General features: G+C 41.4%; 2 protein-coding genes across 7 annotated transcripts; one reads left to right on the forward strand and one right to left on the reverse strand.

Annotated features, from left to right (window-relative positions):
* Nucleotides 1-3,093: 3,093 nt before the first annotated feature.
* Nucleotides 3,094-6,938, reverse strand: LOC1281409 (uncharacterized). 6 transcript variants are annotated; one of them, XM_061646371.1, is made up of 5 exons: nucleotides 6,823-6,938; nucleotides 5,457-5,625; nucleotides 4,495-4,926; nucleotides 4,030-4,395; nucleotides 3,094-3,896 (listed from the first exon to the last, which is right to left on the reverse strand). In XM_061646371.1, exons 2-5 carry the CDS (start codon nucleotides 5,539-5,541, stop codon nucleotides 3,799-3,801), a joined length of 981 nt encoding a protein of 326 aa, XP_061502355.1. In that variant the 5' UTR covers nucleotides 5,542-5,625; nucleotides 6,823-6,938; the 3' UTR covers nucleotides 3,094-3,798. The 6 variants fall into 6 exon arrangements, with proteins under 6 accessions (XP_061502355.1, XP_321317.6, XP_061502354.1 ...); XM_321317.6 differs by having other exon boundaries at nucleotides 5,457-5,628; nucleotides 6,768-6,914; XM_061646370.1 differs by having other exon boundaries at nucleotides 5,457-5,628; nucleotides 6,823-6,912.
* Nucleotides 6,939-9,977: 3,039 nt separating this feature from the next.
* LOC1281408 (mitochondrial-processing peptidase subunit beta) lies at nucleotides 9,978-11,682 on the forward strand. Its single transcript, XM_321316.6, has one exon. It carries the CDS (start codon nucleotides 10,109-10,111, stop codon nucleotides 11,531-11,533), a length of 1,425 nt encoding a protein of 474 aa, XP_321316.5. The 5' UTR covers nucleotides 9,978-10,108; the 3' UTR covers nucleotides 11,534-11,682.
* The last annotated feature ends 10,010 nt before the right edge of the window (nucleotides 11,683-21,692 follow it).

A 21,692-nucleotide genomic window follows, 5' to 3' on the forward strand; every position in this document is an offset into this window, starting at 1 on the left:
TCTGTTTCTTTCGCCTCTGAACCGGCAGCCAGTGTATTAAAATCGATCGAAATCATGGTTGGAAAAATGTTGAAAGCCAGCCTCTATTTTGCCTTTGAAATCCAACTATCCGTTGGAAGCTATAGTAGTAAATCTTTATGGACGAATGTGGGAGCTTTAGCTTTAATATATAAGGATCGTAGATCAGAAGAACCCCATTTTGCAAACCCAATTGTAAACTCATTGAAACGTACAACTCTTAGTTGTACCACCCTACCACGTAGACAGTAGTTTGGGCTGTTTATCTTACAAACTTGTGAGAAGGGGCACAAAATGCGTGTGCCTTTCTTATGGGGCCAAAGTTTTGAGGAAAATGTTATCCATCTCCTTCCCTTCCCTACACCAAGGGTAGGGCACACAATCCATAAAGATAACCCGTTACGGCGAACGTTCGATGTGTGCTAACAACTTATCGGCCGGTAAGAAACCCCCAACTTTCCCTTTTTACAACGCCGTTACGCCGGTTTCCGCACTGGCGCTGATGCAAGAAGTTTCGCCGATTCCGCTTGACCCACAAAAACCTCTCATAAATGCGTAATATTCATGAACTTCGGAAGAGTTTAGACGACCTCGATAAGAGCTCGGGAAAAGCCCTGAGAACCTATCCCAAAAACTTGTTGAAATATCAAAATACATGACTCGGCAGCATCTATGGTGGGATCGTCTCATCTGGCCAACGTTTTTGTAAGTTCGCTCAGATGGTGGTGAACTTTACCGACTGATAGCTTTTGGAGCAGTGACGATGTTCTTATTGGTTCAGGTTCAGTTTTGCAGCAAATCGTATACGTGCTCATTGAGACGTTTGAGAATTGCAGAGCGAGCGCAAGATTGTAAAAACAGTATTTTCTAAAGATGAGATTGTTACTGGCTTTTATTGACGTGTTAGCTATAAGAAATGAGAGTTGAGGTAATGTTGAGAACGATGCATGTTCCGAAAGAAACAATTGAAAAAGTAATTATTTTCCACCGTGGAAAGTTGTTGATACTAGCAGCAATGCTCAAGCGCATTAAATCAACCAATTTAAATATCTATAAAACATACAGCGTGCTTTTCCGACGGCTGGGGAGCACGTGCTTGCTTTGTTGGGTGTATGATGAGACGTTTGTACGGATAATGATTACACATACCGCAAAGGCTGCGGCACCGGTAGGAATGTGGCTATTTGAATTGTTAATGTAGCGAGTGATTGGTTTCGTTAAAACCAATAGGCATGACTGCAAATTAAAACGTTCGGAAAAATATCAATACCACGGTAGGTTTGATTTTACGATTACTCATTTGCTTTCACTTTACAAATTTATACGAACGAAGAAAATGCAGGATAACTGGAGAAAAGATTCGGAAAAAATAAAACTGTAATGTTGATGTATTTCTTTGTGCCTGTTTTTGATGTGAGAAAGATTCATTTCTCAGTATTTATAAGTTACTCATTTATATGTTCCCCTTGCGCTTAACCCCCCTCAATCCATTGGCTTTTGTTTTTTTTTAAATCTTACCACCGTGCTTGCGTGTAAGTTGCAAAGGCGAGTAAGGTGAGTTGATAAATGATAACTTACCCTGGGCGCAATTCGAAGCCCTTCCGGGGCTAGCTTGCCGTAAGGTGTACATATAATTTGTTTCGCTAGTTAGTTCGTTTGGCGCTAAGCTAGTAACGCTGGCATGGTTTGGTGCATGAATTTTTTACCAACATGAAAGTGGGTTCGATTTTTTTCAACCTTCAACAGCGCCAATAAATCACGACATCGCGTGTGGTTGTGTGCTTCGGGCGCTGAGCTAGTTCCACGCGGTGCCTGCCTAGACTGTTTTATCTACGCTCCAATCTGGCCGAAAGCACAGCCCAGGGATTTGCCTTGGCCTGGCGTACAGTTCAATCAGCAGTGGCAGCGACGGAGAGGTTTCGTACGCTGAAACCGTACGTCGGCTAGCAGTGCAGGTGCCAAAAGGACGGCTCACGTTGATGGTTTCGGTAAATTAGTTACAAATGCGAGTTTTGTACCAACCACCACCCGCACTACGTTTGCCTTGGCGGGTGGCTGGCAGCCAGCACCAAAAGAGCTATGTGCAATGAGATATGCTGATGATTCAATGAACGATAGAGCGAGAGAGAGAGAGAGAATGAGAAAGAAGTAGAAAGAGACATTGCTCGAGGACGGAGAATGGAGTTGGGCGATTATAATGAACTAATTTATACTTGTCATTTATCCCATTCTGGTGTGCTGTTTTTTTGTTGTTGTTGTTCGCTTCACAAGAAGTGGCGTGAAAAATGCCCCAACACTAGAGAGTCACATGTTAGCAAAACTCGTTACAAGAGCCCTCGCCCTGGTTTGTACGGCAGCATACACGGTGTTACACTGCGTGGGTTCGTCAACCGCATGAAAAGTCAAGGACACGCCGGAACCAAACGCTTGTCGACACCATATAACTTGTTTAATCGATGGTAAGATTCATTGACATCCGCATCACTGTAGCCGACGCATGCATCGATCAACCGGCAAGATTTATGGGCCAGATGACATTTATTGGCAACCGAAATGATGCCATTTCGGCTACCGAACGATTATGTGAGCCAACGCCGGAACTGTTCTTTTTAGACAATGTTGGTGAAGTAAACGAACAAAGTGCAATTAATCCCACAAAAATGGCTTTATATTAGTATTTTGTTTTAAGTAAAAGTTGAACAAGCGCACAGGTACTTGCGAAAGCTCTGGGAACATTAGATTACCAGCTGTCAACGAGGCGTACGATGGAGATGTTTCACAATATTTCATGGCTACTAAGCGAAACATCCCGATAATTACTGTTCTTAGAGGATGAAATCATTTACAAGTTTAAGTTTTGTCAATGATTAAGATTTTCGGTTCAATTCAACTTGTGTTTAATGAAGCTTTGTCCCAAAAACATTTGAATTTGAATATTTCTACACCACGATAAACGGCGCGCATATGACGGAAAAATATGTTCAATAATCCTGTAAAGCGCCATTTTCATCATCTTTTCTTTCACTTAAGCGCTAAGGCATACAATTCAAACAAAAAAAGCAGTTTCCGCAAAAATGCTCTGGTAAAGATGTATCATCGTGTTGGACAACTTTATTTACAAAATCAAATCTAAGCAGAATGTTTGCTTCACAATTTCTCTTCCACTCTCTGTTGAGAATGTATGTAATGGTTTCTTGCCATCGTTACGGGTTGTATCATTATAGTTTTACTACGAATTTTGATTACTACTTTAATGTACAACATCGCCATCTCGTCTTTAGTCTATTTAACTGTTACGGTTGTAAATGTGTCTGACTGATCGATTACTAACGCAAACGGTGTACTGTACAGCTTTGATTTGTTTTAAATTCTGTTTCTTTATAATATGTACCGTTTCACGGTGCTTCTCAAAACAAATGCGTATGAATGGGTTTTTTGTTATTGATATTTACAAAGGGCTTTTGCTACTGTACGATTGTTTTAATTGCTTGCATAATACTTGAACGAGATCTTATAGTATTTTCATTTTACATAAAAAGGGGGTTTGTTTCTTTAAGTCAATTTAAAACTATTTAAAAAAAAACATTCAAATGCCAATCGATGCCAATTAAATGCGTTAATGAACATGAAAAAGGAGCAACACTAAGATGTCGTAAAAGTAACAACTTCCTAATGAAAGAATCTTATTGCACTTGTTTTGTTTTTTACTGAAACTAAAACTATATTACTAATTCGATGGGGAAGTGTGTGTTTTAATTATACTTCGATAACAGACTATCATCAACACACGCACGCATGCATTGGGAAAATTGCATAAATTACAAGACTTAGAAAGGGCACTATAAAGATTCGGTTTCTGGTATTGCCATTGCTTTTGACTGGAAAAGGGAGAGAAAAACACGTAAATTGGATTTTTGTTATAAAAATATTTGGCTAAATCAAAGAACGTTACGTGGCATGAAGCTGCCAACGGAATACGTGATTTTAATAACATGATAAGTAAGTACTCACCTAAAAGCATTGCAACACGATTGTCGATGGGCGGTTGCTCCCACTGGACGATACTTTCCTGGCCACCCCGCCACAAGACGGGCGACAGGTTGGCTACGCACTTTATCCGTATCGTGCCATCGATGTAGTGCCGATGGTTCACGACCATACTCAGCCCCAGGAAGGTTGTGATCAGCCCATGTTGATTTTGTACCTCCGGATACTGGATGATGTTGTTCGGGTCCGTTACGAGCAGATCGTTCAGATACCATTGCAGGGTGGTGGCGGGATAGGACCGGCCGGACGTACAGTTCAGCTCCATCGTTTCACCGTTTTGAAAGCTTTGTCGTCCACCGTCGCTTATGTGGGGACCATCCTTCGGTACAACTGTAGCGTAGCGTGAGAGGTTGAAAACGAAAAAAAACGAAAAAAAAAAAACATGAATAGAAATCCATTTTGAGTAAAACATGCATGGGCGTTACTCACATATCACATCCATCCGACCTTCACCCTGCACCGAGTCGAAGCTGGGCGCCTCGGCCGAGATCTCGCATCGATATATGCCGGACGATTTGAGTGTTAACCCTCGCAGCAACACCTTCGTACCGTCCGAGTGGTTCGGATCGACCCGGATGCCCTCGATTTTGTAGCTCTTGATCGGCTGGGAAGCCGACGGGACGTACCGGTAAAACTCCTCGTTGTCCTTGTACCATTTGATCGAGTAGAGCTTTTCCTCCTCCTCGTACCGCTCGCCGAGGTAGTCGTTCTGGTATCCATGGTGTCGACGGTTGCTGCTTTCCAGAGAACTGTGTCCCTTCCGCTGACCGTTCAGCTCATAGTGACATTCGAGCAGGGCCAATTCGCCTCGGAATTTGTATGGAGGTATTCGTACGGTTTTGAGCTTTAGGCCAATGGTTTCTGTAAAGCAAGCAAATGGTACACAATGGAGAGAGCAATATGTTTATGTAGAATAAGCAAGACAATAATATGTTTGATTGGAATACATATGTTATAAACGAAATTGGACGTAAATGGCTAAATAATAAAACGTACACTTGGGAATAAGGAGTTCAAGAAAGTGATAGTTTCGTTACAGCGCATGTATATTTTAGCTGTATTCTTTATGAGCTTTTCTTGTGAGAATTTACTGCATCGGTTGCTTAGTTGCTTCGTGTTCTACTTTCTCTTGTTTGTACCATCTACTGAATAGCAACACAGCTGAATAGCTGAGCTGGAAGCCAAGGAAATGCCAAGTCCAGTCCAGTTGGATAGGCGACACTAGCACAGTTACAGATTCATAAAATATTAAACTGATGAAGACAGAAACACCAGCACAGTCGGTGCATACAAACGTACGGTCGAGCTCTGTGTTTAGTGTTACCGGTTGAGATGTATGGTAAAAGAAAACCATACAAATGGTAGTGAGTCGTTTGGTTGCACCTTTTTACCTGTAATTAGAAGACATGTCACAAGCATTGCAATCCAACTGTTCAGTAGCACCATTGTATCCGTTTGCTGTGTCGTTTCAAACATTCGCTAGCAGGTGGGTTGGTTCATACTATCCGGCTTGCTGGACATCACTCACTTTTAATCCACTTTTATATTCACTTTCTATAACTACTGAATAACGATAGAAAAACAAATCTTATTACAATTACACAAGTAAAGGAACTGTTTTTGTAATGATGACTACTCTATTAATCTTGCATCTGAAGAATGATTTGAAATATACAAGCGTATTCTATTCTTGTAATCGAGTTGATGAATTTTATGTGTTCATTTGTATGGAAAAGTTTACTCTAAGTTCATTTTCTTAACTCTAATCGAATCGAGTCCAGAATAGAATACGCTTGATAACTTGAACAATTTGTAAGTAGGTATAATTAAGAACAAGTAAGCCGCAATGATCAACATGTGTTCTATTATACTTTCACTTAGTTAAGAATCACAATAAAATCATTATAAAACATAACATAACAAAAAACTGCTTAAAGTAGATTGAATTGTTTCATATCTGTCGTGTGTTCAAGCCCCGTGTGGACTGTACCACTGATATATTTTCAAATATTTTACAAAACTAGCTCAAAACACTCAACCAGTACTTTTGTTATAAACGTTCACTTTGTCGACAGCAAAACATTGATAAATAAACAAACATGGGGAAAAATCAATCGGAAAACTAAACTAATTTTGTATTTTATTTATCGCCTGCAAACACTTTTGAAATATACTAGAGATATTCTCTTATGGGCACACTTTAGATGAGAACTATTGGAGCAGAGTCCGGTGGAGCCGCCTGGTCGTTCAACGATCAAATCTTTACTTTGCCATGATGGCTATATACGTTGAAGTGCTGTTTTGTTGACCAACTGTACACTTATATCGACGATGCACTAGAGTCAGTTTGACACTTGAGTATAGCTTAAAGCACCACTACAACCATCCTTGTACATCCGTATAGCTTTTGATGCGCCAGATGCCCTAGACGGGTTGAAGTTGCGTGCACCTCGATGTCGCGATAATAGCTGCGAGTACATGTATGACATGTACAATCACAATAAAGCGTTTGCTATTTTCAGATGTATTTTAACTTTTACAATAGTAGGTGAATGGTGAATGTTTTGAAACTAAGGGTACAAAAATGTATATTATTTAAATTTAAATTACGTTTCCACAGAAAACACACAATTGCTTCAACTGTTTGTTTGTCCCATCGTACAACACTTTCATCGCCACCCTAGGATGCTTATTTGCTATACCTTTCCAAACCCACAACACAACAAACGTAACAAAACAGTCAACAAAACACTTTACGAGCTAGGTCAACGGCACTGCTGGAGCTGAATAAAATAATGTAGTCTTTACCCGGACGCGACTCACACGAAACTGTCGAATGAAATATGAATGTTGCGTACGGATCACCGTCTGCTGTTAGCCATGGGTTTCTCGTGTGAATATCGCTGACGGTTCGGTTCCCTATCGATTGCAGTCGACAGCTGCTCGGCTCATTTTCCCGCTTCCGACGAGACACTGGGGTTCGTGCTTTTCTCCGGCACGGCGAACGTGATTGGAAGTGTGAGTGAAACGCACTAGATGAGAGTCGGCCAAGTGAGTGCTATGGAGAAATGTGGTACTCATTGAATGGAACTGCATGGAATGCATTCGGAAAAAATATTAAAAATAACGAAAAAGATAGGTAATTTTAGTTAATAAAATGAACAACCACATGTATAAATTAAATAATAAAATAATCATGAAACACGTTAATACTAGGAATCATTAATAGAAAAGTAAATTAATTAAGAATTGTATAATAAATATGATACGGTTATTGCATTAATGAAATATTTATTAAAGCTTCAGGTACCTTTTAAGCTTTTCTAGGTATAGTTCCATTGATTTAATTTGATTGATTTGATTGAATTTGATCTAGAATAACTTCGAAGGGTCATACACGATTTAATTGTGAGCTAATAATGGAACTAGATACTATAGATAATTTTTTACTTCTTGATACTCTAGAAACTCGTTGAATTCCTGAAACTATAAAACAACATACATTTACTGATACACAATTCTATTGAATTTGCGTGTTCATCCTTTTTTATATTAATTTGTTCATAATTCTAATACAACGCTCCATTTTATACGATTGGTCCTTTCAGGGCCATAAGCTATGCCAAAAAAAAAAGCCAATACAGCACAATATTTTAGCTATTGGGGATTTAAAATGAGAGTACATCACCTAAAAACTATTGCAGGCTGTGTAAGTTTTAATGATGGAAAAAATGTTTCCCTATGGGCCGTGAAGGAAAATTAGTGAGAGGTTTCCGTTAAGGTAATTTGCGATATTTTAGTGCTTGCACCATTATAATTAAATTAAATTATGTTGGATAAATTATAGTTCGATAATTAATTTAAACGCCTTTTAAGTCACTATACTGAGAAGTGGTATGATACTAAACTATATAAAATCCCTCAAATCCATCCAAATCTTTTTCCCGTACCGAAGGAGGAATATCCGATTTTGGTAGTTCTAATTAGTTCAAGAAGCCTGAATAGGCCGGTATGATCACGCAGATCGTTTCGCCTACAACTGCTTCAGCTCTTTTGGATGAATATAGCAAACATTTACGAATTAGTATGGTATTTTTCTGCGTTTAATTGTGTACCATGATTTGGGGTTCAAAGTTCGCCGTTGAGGCATGATGCTCTTCATTTCCTAACCTCTCTGAGCTGGCAACCTCTATAGCTGAAAATTGTTCGTTCAACGTCATGCTACGCATGTCCAGACTCGAAGCTTTATGCTTGCACATCACGATATTTCGGTAATTAAACCAGATCCGTTGGTTGTCCACTCTTCACAGTGACCAATAATTATTCGAGTCAACGAATGTTTTACCACACCTTAACCGTAACGGAGTAGCGGAACCGAATTCGACGCTCGGCAAAGGTAGCGCAGTAACCCAAACACGTTGAATTTATTGACCGAATAAAGATGTGCGTGCGAATGCGTTTCCCTAAGGTCAGCGGTTCATGGCAAATGTGACGTTTTTGAAGACCCCCAGTCACGGAACGTTTTGCTTCCGGCCGGAAAGCGACCGGATTCTTAATTTCGAAAATGAACAACGGAAAGAGCTTCAGTTTTGGAGACCGGTGTGTGGTAAAAAGTAGAAAAGTTAGTGCATTCCATTCGTCGCATTTTGCACCAATGGCAGGCAGGCGGTTGGGTGCTCCAAGAAATTAGAAAACTGTTCACAATGGGTCCATTTTGACCCAAAGATTCATTAATCTCGCTAAGTGGTGTAAATGATCGAGCATGTTTCCGATGGGCCGGGGCTTTACCGACCGACCAGCAAGGGTAAGCACTCCGATGAACTGTAACAAAAACCGACATGCTTGGTCGATAAAAACTTCGAGTGAAAAGGTTTATGGTTGGTTTAGTATTTCGTAGCATAAGGTCGATTTCAAGCAATGGCGATGTGGTTCAGATGGAGGAAAAAACTCCGTGAGCATCTACTGTAACAAGATCCGTCTATTCATTGTTATGTGTGTGGCGGTTCATTTTGTGTTCGGACACGAAACCCTCTTGGACATTAAAGTGTCGGTTGTGGTTCGTTACTCAGCTGTAATCCGGCGCTATTCGCATTCTTTCATCTTCTGTCATGATATTTGTGACAGAGCACTAAGTCGTGGAAGTTTTAAAGCTAGTACGCTAGTAAGGTAATATTCTAAGACACAAAAGCCAAATATTGAGACTTGGAATCGTATACTTTATACACTGGCTTAAACTGGTGGGTTACGTACAATGTTATATTCTAAAAAAAATTTAGACCAATAGCTACGGTCAAAAACTTCCTTTCGCTCGTGGTGCTGAAAATAATCCCTTATCACGCCATTCCACGATTAGCATACACACTTTCCATACCCTTCATGTATAATAAACTCGCATTACTCCCTTGTACGCTTTGGACGTTCAGATTGATTCACTCGCTCCGAAGGGAATGGCGTTCACCTGGGAGTCCAACGGTCTACCGCACGGTACATGTTCCGAAAAAATTGTTTTTTTTTTTTCTTGTTTTTTCTCGAGCTACCTTTTTAGACTTCAGATTTTTCTTCCAAGAGGTTGCCCAAGGCATTCCCGTACCTCCCAGGACGCTTGCTGATTATTCATTACAGAAACATGTTTTTCAATAGTCACATTTACACCCCTTGCAAACAGCCGTGGCGAAGCAAACCTGCTGACAAAATTATGATCGTAGTTGCCAGGTTTTTCATATCGCTAAATATCGCACCGTATCATTAAAATTTCTGAATACATTTAACACATTTCCCAACACATTTAATATATTTTTTTGAATATGACACAACAGCTAAATAAAGCTGTACTCAGAGGCAAGGCGTTTTTGAAATCAAAAGGGAACCTTACAAATGTCGAACGATTGTAGCACTCTGTGAGCCACCTGTCATCCTGCTGTCAACTTTGCACAACGAAAAGAATGCGCTTGTTGCAACACGAAGCACAATCGTTCGGTGAATCGGTGTATTATTGCTGTTAATTTCACTCAGCTAAGTGTACCTGTGCAGTGATAAAATAAAAATGTTTTCCTTGCTAAGGCTGGCGAATAGAGTACGCGTGTGCAGCCCTACCCAGCAGCGTATGCTCGGACGCACCAAGGTAACGGATGCGGCCAAGTTTAGAACCGCTCTGGCAAATCTGCCATCGACGCAAGTGACGCAACTGGACAATGGATTGCGTGTTGCAAGTGAAGATTCCGGCGCGGAGACAGCGACGGTTGGTGTGTGGATCAATGCCGGTTCGCGTTGCGAGAACAGCAGCAACAATGGTGTGGCCCACTTTCTAGAACACATGGCGTTCAAGGGCACGGCGAAGCGCTCCCAGGCCAATCTCGAGCTGGAGGTGGAAAATTTGGGCGCCCACCTAAATGCGTACACATCCCGCGAGCAGACCGTGTTCTATGCCAAATGCCTGTCGAAGGATGTCGCAAAAGCGGTTGAGATTTTGTCGGACATAGTGCAGAATCCGACGCTTGGCGAGGAAGAGATTGTGCGCGAACGGGACGTCATCCTGCGGGAGATGCAAGAGATCGAGAGCAACCTGAAGGAGGTTGTGTTTGACCATCTGCATGCAACCGCGTTCCAAGGCACTGCGCTCGGAAAGTCCATCCTTGGCCCGTCCAAGAACATCCAGTCGATCGGTAAGACGGAGCTGAAGCACTACATCGACACGCAGTACAAAGCACCGCGTATTGTGTTGGCTGCAGCAGGAGGTGTTGACCATAAAGAGTTGGTACAGCTGGCGAAGCAAAACTTCGGGGAGATGAACTCCATCGTGGATGCAAAGAAGGATGCGCTGGATGCGTGTCGTTTTACCGGATCAGAAGTGCGTGTGCGGGATGATTCATTGCCGCTAGCCCATGTTGTAATCGCAGTCGAGAGTTGCGGCTGGACCGACGAGGACCATGTGCCGCTGATGGTGGCCACCTCCTTCATCGGGGCTTGGGATCGTGCGCAGAGTGGTAGCGTGAACCACGCATCCAAGCTGGCTGTTGCTTCGGCTGTGGATGGGATGTGTCACAGCTTCCAGTCGTTCAACGTTTGCTACCGAGACACTGGCCTGTGGGGAATATATTTCGTGTGCGATCCGCTCACCTGCGAAGACATGCAGTTCAATGTGCAGAACGAATGGATGCGTCTGTGCACAATTGTAACGGAGGGAGAGATCGAGCGGGCAAAGAATTTGCTGAAGACGAACATGCTGCTGCACTTGGATGGAACTACACCGATTTGCGAAGATATTGGGCGTCAGATGCTTTGCTACAACCGCCGTATCCCAGTGCACGAGATGGAACAGCGGATCGATAGCGTTACTGCCGCCAAAGTGCGCGAGGTGGCAATGAAGTATATTTTTGATCGCTGCCCAGCCGTCGCCGCCGTTGGTCCGGTGGAGAATTTGCCCGATTACATGCGCATCCGCTCGTCCATGCACTGGACGCGGCTTTAAAACAGTGGCGAGAAATTGGGCTGAAGCACGCTAGATCTCAAAATTGAAAACTGTAACAAAAGAATAATTACCATTTGTCGTGATAAATGAGGGTTGATTTTGAGGTTTATAAGAACGAAACATTTCATGAATAAAGTATTCCCGGAGAATAATGAGAGGTGAGTATTGTTTCTTCGATTTAAATCATATAGCTCTTCCACATATTACATCCAAACAGATTTCTTTGATGTAAATGAAAGTGAATTGGACGCTAAGGTTATTAAAAAAATATGATCACCTCACGTTTAACTTATTACTATTTGGATAGTAGTTAATTTTGTCCGTAGCGATTGTTTATGCGTCTTTCAAAACGGTTGCTCTGCATGAAGTGCGTTGACAACAATATAATCCGATTTGACCTGTAAGTACATTGATATAACTGACGTTCTAAAAATACAAAAAAGATATACGGACAAGTGTTTTATCATCCTTCAACTTACTGTATGCTAAGAAACGGATTAATTTAGCTGAATTTGCAGAGGCCAACAAGATACTTCAAACCTTACGTATTCATTTCTAACAAATAAGCATAAACAAATCACCTAACGGTCTGACCAACTCGAGCCCTTTTTGCACGGTAAGAAATTGAGTTTTAGATGTTGTGAAAATATTCCCTATTTAAACTGGCCATGAAAACGGTTTCTTCTGGCAAATATTTATTTTGTACCCACAGGATAACACGTACGAAATGTTACCTTTTCGGGGCAACTTTCATCCCAACATCAAACAACAGTGCAAATACCCATTGGGAAAAGGGGCCTGTGTAAAGCTGCCCGTTGTAGCGATACGGAAATGCTAGACGGTTAGTTTTGTTTGCTTTGCACAAACTTTCCGCTCACCGTTTTTGGATCAATACAACAAATCTTGCGAAGTCAACGGTGGTCACGATTTAGGGCAGCGAGGGCACATTTAGCTGCAGGAGACTTTAGTGTTTGCAGGGCCCATTTTTCGAATAATCGGCTGGCGGCCATAGAACAACACATCAAAACAGCGAAGTAAGAAATGAGAATCAATGTAGATTGATGATTTTTTGCCTATGCACTAGCCTATGACCTGACAAAAAAAAACAAAGCTGTATGCAAAATGTCGACCGTTTTGGTATTGATTGGCGAATTGAAAGGTGCTGTGCTAAAGATTTCGACAAATTATCCCTTTTGAAGGGTTCGGTAATTTTGGGAATTATCTAGCTCAAACCAAACGCCTACACCGCTTATGCGCAAGATGTTGTCTAAGTACATTAAGAAGGTTTAAAGGTAATATGCTAGCGAAGCGTATTGGTTTTAAGTATCTCGCACTTTGCTGGTTCGAGTAGCGAGCGTGTACGAATGGCAACGAGGTTAACATGTGCTAATAGAATTACCCACCGTTTCTGTCACGCTGGTGACTTTACCGGGTACCGAAGCCTTACCTGTCGGGAAATCACTGAAGCGTGCGTGTACACGTATACCTTCCCGAAACCAAATGGGAAGTATCGGTGTTCTTCCATTTGTCAGCGTTGAAAGTGAAACGTATTATTTTGCTCAAATGGTGCGCTTTCTCGTAATTTTCCAGCATTAATATTGATCCGCTTAGTATTTGCTTTCCCTTTCCGTTTTGTTAATGTGCAAGCCTTTAAATTGGTGTAAATTTTTCCATGTAGTTTGTTGATAAGTTTTTGTGTAGCTTTTGCACTAGGCTGTACATAATATTTACATGTATTTGCAGTTTTTGTTGAGTTTGGTACAGCATACGATATTTGATACGGTAATAGATATGTATGATCAGTTTCATTAATTTAGATTGTAATGCAGTAGCTACAGTGTGAACAAAACTGACTCTAAAGTGCTTCTTTAGGCGTTAAAGATCTTTCAAACTATATTGCTGCGTTGAATGGTCCCTTGAAAATAAAAGATAATCTTCTAAGGGAAATTAAGGTAAATATAGTAAAGAATAATACATTAAATTATTCACTGCAACAGAAACAACATTATTTCCTTCCACCGATACAATCCAATAACTAATCTCAGGATGTTCAACAAACTTAACAACAAAAGGAAGACAACAGCAAACATCTCGAGCTGGACCAGCTTGAGCACGTCAATCTTTAACCTCACGGTCGTGGCCAGATCGTTTAGTAGGCTCCCGCTGAGGAGGTGGCTCATTCCCACGCGTTCACCTGGGGGAAGAAGCCTTATTGGCTACGCTAAGAGGCTCAAGAGGAAGTAAGCAACACCGGAATCAAAACACCGTCGTCCCTGGGGAAATCCTTCCTCTGTATATGGTGGCAGTGGTGGTGCAAAGCGATACACAGCTGGAATTCGCCTGACCTCGTCCAGGTAATATTTTGTCTGGCTTTCTGATCACTCCCGAAATCGTACAAAGTCTGTGAAAACGTTGAGCGTAATCTGTATCAAAACCGTTTGATGATTGTACAAATCCCTGGTGTGTTGCAATCAAATCATTTATTCAGTTGCTTTTCGTACCATTACAGGAAAGTTGTGAGTATCTATTTGCATCTAATATTCATGACATGGATTCTTGTGTAGTATGTTTTTGAAGTATATTTTACAAAATAACAAGATAATAGGTTGTTCACCGATTGAACCGATTGATTGAGTGTGTAGGTGTTGTATGTTATACTTTTTTTTGACGTCGCTTGACCCAGTGATTGATATGCACTATTGACATCTTAGCGAACATGACAGTCTGAAAACGCTTAGCAAAAATGCATACATTAGTTTTTTGCGTAGCTTAGCTTGCTTTTTTACATTCCCAGAGGAAGAATCCATCTTTTTTCAGTCAGATTTCACGAGATCACATATTATAAATCATGCAAATGTAAGAGTTAGTAAAAAGGCTATAAAATCAGTCTATACATGTTAGTCTAAATATGAAAAAAATGTTGTTTTAGTATGTATTTCTTCATCACTCTCACACTAAAATTGTCGTTGCATTTTGGCAAAAAAAAAAAGAATGTAATTCCTTGTATACTTGAACTTTGCTATTGCGACTGTTCCTTCTTGGAAGTAAGCGATTCGCTCTATTAAGCTCCACCGCCAGTTGGTCCATTGCCCATGGGCCAAACGGTAATGTCGACTTATATCACACTACACTTGCCTAATCCTAGCCATCATTAGTCATCGAACGTGTTTCAGGTTCAGGACGATGTTCAATGTAGCACACTGATCCGCTTACTCTTGTACACGCGTACAACCGGGGCAGTGAAGGGACAGAAAGCTGACCTAAGAGATACGAGAAATGCGAGAGGGCGATAAGTCCAATTAGGTTCGACACTCCGATGGCAATAAATCTTTTGCTACGCTCACGCTTTAAGTGAATCAAATCCTGCCTGAAGGACGGAACGATTCATTCAATCACTTAGCGAAGATTAAGGTAACAAATGATCTGATTCGACGCACAATACCTGTAGCTTTAATGCTGGCGCGATAGAGCTAAGGCTTTGTTTTCGGGACGAACGGGCCTGTGAACGAGTGTTAGAGGAAGTGCAACCGCTTAATTGTATAGTGTCGCGAGCCAATGTGGCGTTTTGCGATAAGATAGAACGAAATTGAGAATCCTCAATGTGTCATTCACAGAGAATTGTATTTTTTATTCGATTTGGTCCTAAACTTGGACACAATTCAAGGCTGGCTTTAATGATGTATTATACTTTCATGTAATTTTCCAATTGTTACCACACTTTAAACAAATCACCAAATTTAAAGCTGTTTTAAATCACAACCATCCTTAATGGAAGAATTATAGTAGCTCTTACACTCGTCCGAAAAAGGTCCTTTATCAATACATAATCTTCTATCCCAAGACCCATCTTGGTTGGTAGTCAAAGAGATTTTGAGAGTAGAGATATCTCACATTGATTGATCATAAAACTCACAAGTGACCCTTGCGCAAATCTGTTTTACCTTTCCTGTGTGTGAAGGACAGTAAGCTCAAGATTTGGATCAAAGCATTGCTGCACAGTGCTATAAGAGGCATCCAAAACTTCGGATCATCATTTTCGTTATAAATGTAGCACTTATCCTGCTTGCCGCCTTCCTGCAGGGGCATTCCTGTCCGTACGGCTTAATGGTTGGGAAGGCGTGTGCGGTCAAGCATAAAAGGTCCGGTTGCAGTTGAGTGTTTAGTGGAAATGGAATAGGATTTGCTACGGAAAAGCACATATTTTTGTCGGATATTTTCATGCCGCTCTTTTTTTTTATTCTTCTTTTAAATGAAGCACTAGGTTTGTTCAGTTGGAAGTAGTCACGCAACAACAAAAAACCTGCTGAAAAACGTTGATTCCGTGCAAAATTAAGCGTTTAAATAGATAACACAACGTTTATTGGTAAAACAGCGCATTGGTACGTACAAAGTAAAAGAAATTCACCTGTACAGGAGCCGTTAAATCTAACCAACTTGTCACTATCAACGTGACTATAACGAGTACACGGACTAAGCAATACCACATTCATTCTGGTGGGCTGTGTGTGGTTGGAAGAAAGTTTAGGATGTTAGAATTCCTACTGTGGCTTGTTTCTTATTGAGACGTACCTCTTCCCATCGCCGAAAGGATAAAGTTTGGCGTATTCTCTGGTTTATAAAAGCCATTAAACTTTGTTTTACTGGTCATTTGTCGTTATCTAGTGCGGCCAAGTTAGGCGTGTATACATTTTTGGAACCTACGAATAGTTTTAGACCGAAAAAATTCTTCCAGAAAAACGTGTGAAAGTTTCAGTAGGGAATACAAGTTCTAGTGTAAAGAAGGTTGTGTGAATGGTGGGTTAGGCTCAAAATAGACCACATCGACATTCTCCTAGCTATTGACGTAAAAATCTTGTGATTGCTTTAAAGAACAGGCACTCCTTACCTTAAATGTGGCTACACCTGTGATAAACGTTCTTATATTTTTCACTTTCCTGACAATGCGGAATCTACCCATCGAATCGTTGCTTCATGCGATCGCTCATAAACCGTCACAACGAGGGAGGCTTGAATTTCTACCCCATTATGTAGTGCTAATTTATTACTTCTCCTTACTGCAGCGGTTTTGTGTGAACGATCGGCTTCGTTCAGTTCAATTGTGGGAAACTCTTCAATTAGCTGGATGTGCTCGAAGGTCGAAAGAGACGAATATTGTAGCATCCTATTACCTATCTGGTGGCAGAGGGATCGTTACTAGCATACACGGGCACTTACGTACAGCCCCTGAGTTATTAACCGTTTTGCGCTGATTTATGCAATCACGATAAAGTGGGATAATCAAGTCCGTACCTCCATCAGCGTACAAATGAGGCATTTTTAGCCTTTTCGCAAAACTCGCACGTACGCATCTTTTTATGGAAGTGAAGTTGCGCCCGTGTGCCGCTCGACTCTGGTCGCAAGTAGCAAGAGTCCTCTGGTATTTTCCGGGGTGAAGACTCATTTTCCTGAGATGCTATCGTTGAAACCAAGCGTCCCAGGAAGGTAGGCTTCACTACTTTCAAACCGTTGGGGCGCGTACGTGTCGATTTTGTCGTTGACGCATTTGTGCCCACGGATGGAAGTCTGTCGAAGGCCACTCCGCTCCTGAGGTGGGTGTGAGGGAAGAATAATTTTCTATTACCTACCGTCGGAGCTATTGTTACTCACTCGCTCGGTAGGTTGGACCGAGCGGATGTAAATAAGTAGCGCTCTGCAACGAAAAGGGGGAAAATTATTTCTTCAATGATTCACTCGTAGAGCAACAAAAAAAAAAACACACACACACAAACAACAACAACAGCTCGTTACGCCCCAAGGCTCCTCTCGGGAAATTCATAAATAACAGTTCCCGCCACTGGCCGGACCTGCCTTGGTAGCAGGCAACCGGTCTCCTGGGGTGCAGATCGCACCATTCGCCAAAGGGCAGTTCTACTCTTTCACGTTTCCATTGAAAAACATGTTTCTGTAATGAAATCAGCAAACGTCCTGGGAGGTCCCCGGAATGCCCTTGAGTTATGCGGATGACCTCTTGCAAGAGAAATCTGAGGTTTGAAAAGGTAGCAATAGTAAAGAAAGGGAGAAAAAAAATACAAAGTATTTGAAACGTGTACCAAACCGGTAGCCCGGTAGACTCCCAGGTGACCAACCACCGTTCCCTTCGCGCGCGTATGAATTAATCTGGGCGGCAGCCAGCGTACGGAATGGAACGATTTTATTATTCATTGAAAGTGTGTGTGGCGAATGTGTGTATGCTAATCGTTGAATGGCGTGATTAAGGATTATTTTCAGCACCATGCGCTGCGGGAGGCTTGTCGTGAAAATTGCGTTTCATGAACCCTAGAAAACGGAGGTAGATCATAACAAAATTATGTGGCTTTCATATCCCACGGGCCGGGTGCTTTACTGCCAGGTTTGGGCTATTTATTTTTTATGACTGATAATGCTGCAGGGGTAGTATATAAATATAGTTTATGCGTCTGATACACTGTATAAGACGTTTGATTGGTTTTTTTGGTATGTGTTTGTCTTCATAAGCACTTTCGGACAACTAATCACGACAGTAGTTTTACTAGCTAGGTAATAGGCCTATGATCTTCTTTGAGGAAAAACAACTACATTTTGGAACACAATTTTTAGTATGATTGAAGCATGCTTATCAACAGAAAGCCTTCAGCGTTCGATGAAACGGTTGTAGTGTATATTTCTCAACAACATTGACAAATATTGAAAGGCAGAAGCTGTTTCTTAATGTGTTTTGAATACGTTTAAAACCAGAACAAGCGAAAGAAATGACGTTAGTTTACATTTTGCATGTCCAGGTAAAAGGCGTGTAGTCGTGACGCTTTCATAATACGATTCTTGCCCACAATGCATTTGTGAAAGTCTTCTGATGGTAGTCAACAAAGTTAAGCTAACAGCGTGAGTTTTTGGGTAGACTAAAATCTTCATAAGACATGATAAAATAATACGACCTAAGAATAGCCGTTGTGTGGGTCTGACTAAGTGAGGGTAAAGTTAAATCATAAGGTTCACTAGTATAATTCACATATTTAAAATGCACTGTAACCATACTAAGCATTTTAGCTATTTATTTAAAACGTATCAGTACAATAAATAGAAATATAAATAATATAATAAATAGGCTTTATCGGACGAATGATCACAGTGTTATTTAAACTCTCAGAATGTTTTCCTTTCTGCTATCTTCATTCTCATCCTTGTCTTGACAATGTAACCTGCCATGGTTAGCGAAATATGTTTTTACTATGTAAAACTTCCATATTATTTTACTGGTCGCTGGCAAACGGCAGACACTTTGCATCATTTGTCACCGGTATTGGTGTACGATCGATTTCTGCTTCCAGAACCTGTCACATACGTCTTTGGCATTAATCGTTTCAATTGAAGCAAATAGCGATAGTAGTACATTCACACACAGCCAATGGCCATAACATAACCTCCGAAAGGGTAGAAGAGAGAGAGAGAGAGAAAAAAAGCTCTTTATGTTATCTGTAACAATTTCACGCCACATTGGGTCCGACTTCATGCAGAGATCCCTTCTTACATTGTCCCATCAGCGTTCCGGAACTCTGTCTGTTTTGAACGGTATGTTCTACATCCGTACCCGGGTCCTTAGACTGTTTGCCTTCATACCCTTTTTCGTTGTGCGCGATGGGAATGAAAAGCAAATTTTCGGGGAAGGATCATCTTCTTCTGCGCGCTGTTAAACGAAGGTGCGTGGGACGGTGCTGTATTGAAATGTTACCCGTCAACCCTGCTTGTTGGTTTAACGGCACCACCCATCCCACGGGCGATTCTTGGTCTAACGAACGGTTCATTCACTCTAGCGACGTTGAAACCGATTCCGAAAGACACTGTTTGTTCACATGGTTCGGCATTGGCAGATTTCTCAAGGTGCAAGGGGGTGAGTTATTCACTCGGCAAAAAAAGGGTGGGATCCAAGCAAGAAGGTAGTTACTGACAATGTGGTCGGCGAGAGCGGCGAACTTTCTAGGCGGTGGCGCCAGTACCTGAATCTGGTTTGCATGCATTTTCTCCGTCAGCAGTGGAGCGAAAATGCTACTTGTTGAAACGTAATAGCGACTGAACGTGTGTAAATAAACACCAGGGTGGAGTGTTTCGGAGTTTTTGTGCAAGACAAAATTGCAAAATAACGCTAATCTATGCAGAAATCGCAGTATCGGTGTGGGATAAAACCATGCCAAACACCGCACCTAAGATCAGTGTTGCGGTTAAAGTTTCTTCAGCATATTGTTGGCATGGGGAGAGTAAATATAAATTTGCAACTCTTTCTCCAATTTATCCACACAATAAAATGTAGCAGCTAAATAAAAGAACATACACGTTGAGGTTGGTTGAAAGAAAATGTTTCCAGTGTGCTACATTTACTATTTAAAAAAGGCTCTTCTACAAACCACTTGTAATAAACTGGTGACGAGCAGATGACTACGTACTCACAAGAGATTTGATTATCACATTTAAACTGCTTCATATGCATGCTCCGAACGCTATAATACACTTTCAGTGAGCCCCAACCGCCAGTCCTTTAACAAAGTCTTCCCCCACGCCCTGCTGCCGTCATGCTGCATCCATTGTACCGCATCGAGCGCTTTTGTGTTGAATCGATATCGTAACGAATCCAATTTTATTTCAATATTCCACCTCCAGCACCACCACCATCGCCAGCTGATACCGATGCCCAAATTTTGATCCCGCGCCCAGCCACTGTCAGAAAAGGGCGCGCACGCTGGATGATGCCTATCACATTCACTAAATCTATTTCTTCCAAACACCCGAAGAAGCTCGCATCATCCCACCCTGCGGGGATGAATCACTTTACTCGATTATCCATATTTTGCTTTCGTTTTCTCGCTTTCCCCGCTGCTCGACCGCAATGATCAACACCCGTCAGGATCGATAAACAGTATAAATGATGCCATCAAAAATGATTACACACAGCTTATGCTATTTACATTCCGCCCGGCGCCCGGCCGCCCTTGCTACATCTGTTTTGACTCGTCAAGGCAAACTTTTGGCCCTGCCCCGCGGGGTTTTGGACGGCGGTCGTTCGTAAGATTTGGGTGAGAAAAGTCTTGGCACCTGGGCTTTTGGGCGTTGCGAGAAATCTGTGTACATACGTTTACTGTGCTTCTTAGGTCCGATCCGGATTGAAAAAGTAAAAAGGCGAGAAAAACAGATAGTTCAGATATGACTGAAAAGATATGAACTTGGTTAGTGTTTACTTAAAGAAAAGGATAAATAGGTTGTATAACGTTCGACTCAGCACCGTTTGCATGCTAGGAGTAATTTTTACAGTGGCTTTATTGTTTTTCCTTTTTTTTACAGAAACTACACAAGCAACTGTGCGTACAATCAGGTTCTTTAAAGCTGGAACATTCGCCCCTCCTCGCCGCAGCAATGCGTGTCAATCAGTAATGGTGAGTAATGCATTGAATTAATTCAATTTGTGCCATTTTCTAAGAGCACACACACGTGGTACACTTTGTGTTAGGTTAATTAAATCAAATGCACAACGCGCTCGCTCGAAATGGAACAGTAATATGTTATCCAATTATATAATTACCGTCCACAGTGTCCGGGTCGAGCGAACGTACGTAATGAACGCTCTTAACCCGAGCAATTTGTCCCCAACCGAAAACAAATCCTTGCGTGCGGGGAAGGGGAAAGAGCAGAACCATCCTCCAAGTCATCGTGGCCAAGGATATTGCTCTGAGGTAAGGTCGTTTTTTTCTGCCTCTGGTTTCGCTTTGATTTTGCTTTCTCATTATTTCATTTTGTGTCCTTTGCGTCGTTCTATCATGTACCGGTTCAAGCGCCAGTGTAATGCAGTCCAGGGGAAGTCAAACTTTTTTTAGGATGACGGATTTGAAGCGATCAAGACAGAACAAATTAAATCACTATTGATTCTACTACAAAGTATCTTAGTTATTTTGTATTGTATGTCCAATAGTGAGTTGTACTCATTTATGTAAAATTCCATCTGTAATCAACTGTGTTGCTAAACCCTGGCTTGAAAGTGATCAAAACAATGTTACTTATTAATTCGTGTGAAACAACCAGCCGTATGGTACTGTAGGAGCCCATTACCAGCTGCTGGTACGAATAGAATTAAGAATAGCCAATAATTATCAGCTTGAAG

The sequence above is a fragment of the Anopheles gambiae genome, chromosome 2, assembly GCF_943734735.2.
Source record: "Anopheles gambiae chromosome 2, idAnoGambNW_F1_1, whole genome shotgun sequence".
NCBI classification, from domain to species: Eukaryota; Metazoa; Arthropoda; class Insecta; order Diptera; family Culicidae; genus Anopheles; species Anopheles gambiae.

Bases quoted from the DNA above. Each gene is read 5' to 3' on its own strand.
- LOC1281408 (XM_321316.6), top strand. From the start codon at position 10,109: ATGTTTTCCTTGCTAAGGCTGGCGAATAGAGTACGCGTGTGCAGCCCT.
- LOC1281409 (XM_061646371.1), bottom strand. From the start codon at position 5,541: ATGTTTGAAACGACACAGCAAACGGATACAATGGTGCTACTGAACAGT. The intron at 4,396-4,494 runs GTGAGTAACGCC...GCTACGCTACAG, and splicing joins AGGTCGGATGGATGTGATAT to TTGTACCGAAGGATGGTCCC. The intron at 3,897-4,029 runs GTGAGTACTTAC...TCCCTTTTCCAG, and splicing joins TCGTGTTGCAATGCTTTTAG to TCAAAAGCAATGGCAATACC.